Source organism: Tremella mesenterica, assembly GCF_000271645.1.
Source record: "Tremella mesenterica DSM 1558 unplaced genomic scaffold TREMEscaffold_22, whole genome shotgun sequence".
Classification (NCBI taxonomy): Eukaryota; Fungi; Basidiomycota; class Tremellomycetes; order Tremellales; family Tremellaceae; genus Tremella; species Tremella mesenterica.
The window spans coordinates 96-5,357 of record NW_006711246.1 but is presented as its reverse complement, the minus strand read 5'-3'; the positions used below and the strand labels follow the sequence as shown (position 1 = coordinate 5,357).

At 44.5% G+C, this 5,262-nt stretch overlaps 1 protein-coding gene across 1 annotated transcript; it reads left to right on the top strand.

Annotated features, from left to right (window-relative positions):
- Positions 1–671: 671 nt before the first annotated feature.
- On the top strand, positions 672–2,739 carry TREMEDRAFT_66396 (uncharacterized protein; the record flags this gene model as incomplete). The annotated part of the gene is made up of 7 exons (XM_007008449.1): positions 672–813; positions 984–1,025; positions 1,324–1,365; positions 1,664–1,705; positions 2,004–2,045; positions 2,344–2,381; positions 2,659–2,739. The coding sequence occupies 7 exons, from the start codon at positions 672–674 to the stop codon at positions 2,737–2,739; spliced, it is 429 nt and encodes a 142-aa protein (XP_007008511.1).
- Between the last annotated feature and the right edge of the window lie 2,523 nt (positions 2,740–5,262).

Below are 5,262 nucleotides of genomic sequence, written 5' to 3'. Positions count from 1 at the left end.
AGTAGGTGCCTGAAGTGGACTGACAGCCCTGAGTTCCCTCAGTCACGAGCAGTAACACACACCTGGTCTTATTCAAATTTCAATAGTACATGGATTACGAAATCAATTAGAATCGACACGGCTGAACGTACAGGGTTCATTCCTTTTGAGACAGTCTCAGAATGCCTGTGAAAAGCCCTTAAATCAGTTCTGACAGCCCTGAGATCCCTTGGGCACGAGCAGTAACACACACCTGGTCTTATTCAAATTTCATTAGTACATGGATTACGAAATCAATTAGAATCGACACGGCTGAACGTACAGGGTTGATTCCTTTTGAGACAGTCTCAGAATGGGCCAAAGTAGGTGCCTGAAGTGGACTTACAGCTCTGAGATCCCTCAGTCACGAGTGGTAACACGTACCTGCGCTTATTCAAATTTCAATAGTGCATGGATTACGAAATCAATTAGAATCGACACGGCTGAACGTACAGGGTTCATTCCTTTTGAGACAGTCTCAGAATGCCTTTGAAAAGCCCTTAAATCAGTTCTGACAGCCCTGAGATCCCTCAGTCACGAGTGGTAACACGTACCTGCGCTTATTCAAATTTCATTAGTACATGGATTACGAAATCAATTAGAATCGACACGGCTGAACGTACAGGGTTGATTCCTTTTGAGACAGTCTCAGAATGGGCCAAAGTCGGTGCCTGAAGTGGACTTACAGCTCTGAGTTCCCTCAGTCACGAGTGGTAACACGTACCTGCGCTTATTCAATTTCAATAGTACATGGATTACGAAATCAATTAGAATCGACACGGCTGAACGTACAGGGTTCATTCCTTTTGAGACAGTCTCAGAATGCCTGTGAAAAAGCCCTTAAATCAGTTCTGACAGCCCTGAGATCCCTCAGTCACGAGTGGTAACACGTACCTGCGCTTATTCAAATTTCATTAGTACATGGATTCCGAAATCAATTAGAATCGACACGGCTGAACGTACAGGGTTCATTCCTTTTGAGACAGTCTCAGAATGGGCCAAAGTCGGTGCCTGAAGTGGACTTACAGCTCTGAGTTCCCTCAGTCACGAGTGGTAACACGTACCTGCGCTTATTCAAATTTCAATAGTACATGGATTACGAAATCAATTAGAATCGACACGGCTGAACGTACAGGGTTCATTCCTTTTGAGACAGTCTCAGAATGCCTGTGAAAAGCCCTTAAATCAGTTCTGACAGCCCTGAGATCCCTTGGGCACGAGCAGTAACACACACCTGGTCTTATTCAAATTTCAATAGTACATGGATTACGAAATCAATTAGAATTGACACGGCTGAACGTACAGGGTTGATTCCTTTTGAGACAGTCTCAGAATGGGCCAAAGTCGGTGCCTGAAGTGGACTTACAGCCCTGAGTTCCCTCAGTCACGAGTGGTAACACGTACCTGCGCTTATTCAAATTTCATTAGTACATGGATTACGAAATCAATTAGAATCGACACGGCTGAACGTACAGGGTTCATTCCTTTTGAGACAGTCTCAGAATGCCTTTGAAAAGCCCTTAAATCAGTTCTGACAGCCCTGAGATCCCTCAGTCACGAGTGGTAACACGTACCTGCGCTTATTCAAATTTCATTAGTACATGGATTACGAAATCAATTAGAATCGACACGGCTGAACGTACAGGGTTGATTCCTTTTGAGACAGTCTCAGAATGGGCCAAAGTAGGTGCCTGAAGTGGACTAACAGCTCTGAGTTCCCTCAGTCACGAGTGGTAACACGTACCTGCGCTTATTCAAATTTCAATAGTGCATGGATTACGAAATCAATTAGAATCGACACGGCTGAACGTACAGGGTTAATTCCTTTTGAGACAGTCTCAGAATGCCTGTGAAAAGCCCTTAAATCAGTTCTGACAGCCCTGAGATCCCTTGGGCACGAGCAGTAACACACACCTGGTCTTATTCAATTTTCAATAGTGCATGGATTATGAAATCAATTAGAATCGACACGGCTGAACGTACAGGGTTGATTCCTTTTGAGACAGTCGCAGATTGGGCCAAAGTAGGTGCCTGAAGTGGACTGACAGCCCTGAGTTCCCTCAGTCACGAGTGGTAACACGTACCTGCGCTTATTCAAATTTCAATAGTACATGGATTACGAAATCAAAGAGAATCAACACGGCTGAACGTACAGGGTTGATTCCTTTTGAGACAGTCTCAGAATGCCTGTGAAAAGCCCTTAAATCAGTTCTGACAGCCCTGAGATCCCTTGGGCACGAGCAGTAACACACACCTGGTCTTATTCAAATTTCAATAGTACATGGATTACGAAATCAATTAGAATCGACACGGCTGAACGTACAGGGTTGATTCCTTTTGAGACAGTCTCAGAATGGGCCAAAGTAGGTGCCTGAAGTGGACTGACAGCCCTGAGATCCCTCAGTTACGAGTGGTAACACGTACCTGCGCTTATTCAAATTTCAATAGTGCATGGATTACGAAATCAATTAGAATCGACACGGCTGAACGTACAGGGTTCATTCCTTTTGAGACAGTCTCAGAATGCCTTTGAAAAGCCCTTAAATCAGTTCTGACAGCCCTGAGATCCCTCAGTCACGAGTGGTAACACGTACCTGCGCTTATTCAAATTTCATAGTACATGGATTACGAATCCATTAGATCGACACGGCTGAACGTACAGGGTTCATTCCTTTTGAGACAGTCTCAGAATGGGCCAAAGTCGGTGCTGAAGTGGACTGACAGCTCTGAGTTCCCTCAGTCACGAGTGGTAACACGTACCTGCGCTTATTCAAATTTCAATAGTACATGGATTACGAAATCAATTAGAATCGACACGGCTGAACGTACAGGGTTCATTCCTTTTGAGACAGTCTCAGAATGCCTTTGAAAAGCCTTAAATCAGTTCTGACAGCCCTGAGATCCCTCAGTCACGAGTGGTAACACGTACCTGCGCTTATTCAAATTTCATTAGTACATGGATTACGAAATCAATTAGAATCGACACGGCTGAACGTACTGGGTTGATTCCTTTTGAGACAGTCGCAGATTGGGCCAAAGTAGGTGCCTGAAGTGGACTGACAGCCCTGAGTTCCCTCAGTCACGAGCAGTAACACACACCTGGTCTTATTCAAATTTCAATAGTACATGGATTACGAAATCAATTAGAACCGGCACGGCTTAACGTACAGGGTTGATTCCTTTTGAGACAGTCTCAGAATGCCCCTGAAAAGCCCTTAAATCAGTTCTGACAGCCCTGAGATCCCTCAGTCACGAGTGGTAACACGTACCTGCGCTTATTCAATTTTCAATAGTGCATGGATTACGAAATCAATTAGAATCGACACGGCTGAACGTACAGGGTTCATTCCTTTTGAGACAGTCTCAGAATGCCTCTGAAAAGCCCTTAAATCAGTTCTGACAGCCCTGAGTTCCCTCAGTCACGAGCAGTAACACACACCTGGTCTTATTCAAATTTCAATAGTACATGGATTACGAAATCAATTAGAATCGACACGGCTGAACGTACAGGGTTCATTCCTTTTGAGACAGTCTCAGAATGCCTGTGAAAAGCCCTTAAATCAGTTCTGACAGCCCTGAGATCCCTTGGGCACGAGCAGTAACACACACCTGGTCTTATTCAAATTTCATTAGTACATGGATTACGAAATCAATTAGAATCGACACGGCTGAACGTACAGGGTTGATTCCTTTTGAGACAGTCTCAGAATGGGCCAAAGTAGGTGCCTGAAGTGGACTAACAGCTCTGAGTTCCCTCAGTCACGAGTGGTAACACGTACCTGCGCTTATTCAAATTTCAATAGTGCATGGATTACGAAATCAATTAGAATCGACACGGCTGAACGTACAGGGTTGATTCCTTTTGAGACAGTCTGAGAATGGGCCAAAGTAGGTACCTGAAGTGGAGTGACAGCCCTGAGATCCCTCAGTCAGGAGTGGTAACACGTACCTGCGCTTATTCAAATTTCAATAGTACATGGATTACGAAATCAATTAGGATTGACACGGCTGAATGTGCAGGGTTCATTCCTTTTGAGACAGTCTCAGAATGGGCCAAAGTAGGTGCCTGAAGTGGACTGACAGCCCTGAGATCCCTTGGGCACGAGCAGTAACACACACCTGGTCTTATTCAAATTTCAATAGTACATGGATTACGAAATCAATTAGAATTGACACGGCTGAACTTACAGGGTTGATTCCTTTTGAGACAGTCTCAGAATGGGCCAAAGTAGGTGCCTGACGTCGACTGACAGCCCTGAGATCCCTCAGTCACAAGTGGTAACACGCACCTGGGCTTATTCAAATTTCAATAGTACATGGATTACGAAATCAATTAGAATCGACACGGCTGAAGGTACAGGGTTGATTCCTTTTCAGACAGTCTCAGAATGCCTCTGAAAAGCCCTGAGAACAGTTCTGACAGCCCTGAGATCCCTCAGTCACGAGTGGTAACACGTACCTGCGCTTATTCAAATTTCAATAGTACATGGATTACGAAATCAATTAGAATTGACACGGCTGAACTTACAGGGTTGATTCCTTTTGAGACAGTCTCAGAATGGGCCAAAGTAGGTGCCTGAAGTGGACTGACAGCCCTGAGATCCCTCAGTCACAAGTGGTAACACGCACCTGGGCTTATTCAAATTTCAATAGTACATGGATTACGAAATCAATTAGAATTGACACGGCTGAACTTACAGGGTTGATTCCTTTTGAGACAGTCTCAGAATGGGCCAAAGTAGGTGCCTGAAGTGGACTGACAGCCGTGAGATCCCTCAGTCACAAGTGGTAACACGCACCTGGGCTTATTCAAATTTCAATAGTACATGGATTACGAAATCAATTAGAATCGACACGGCTGAAGGTACAGGGTTGATTCCTTTTCAGACAGTCTCAGAATGCCTCTGAAAAGCCCTGAGAACAGTTCTGACAGCCCTGAGATCCCTCAGTCACGAGTGGTAACACGTACCTGCGCTTATTCAAATTTCAATAGTACATGGATTACGAAATCAAAGAGAATCAACACGGCTGAACGTACAGGGTTGATTCCTTTTGAGACAGTCTCAGAATGCCTGTGAAAAGCCCTTAAATCAGTTCTGACAGCCCTGAGATCCCTTGGGCACGAGCAGTAACACACACCTGGTCTTATTCAAATTTCAATAGTACATGGATTACGAAATCAATTAGAATTGACACGGCTGAACTTACAGGGTTGATTCCTTTTGAGACAGTCTCAGAATGGGC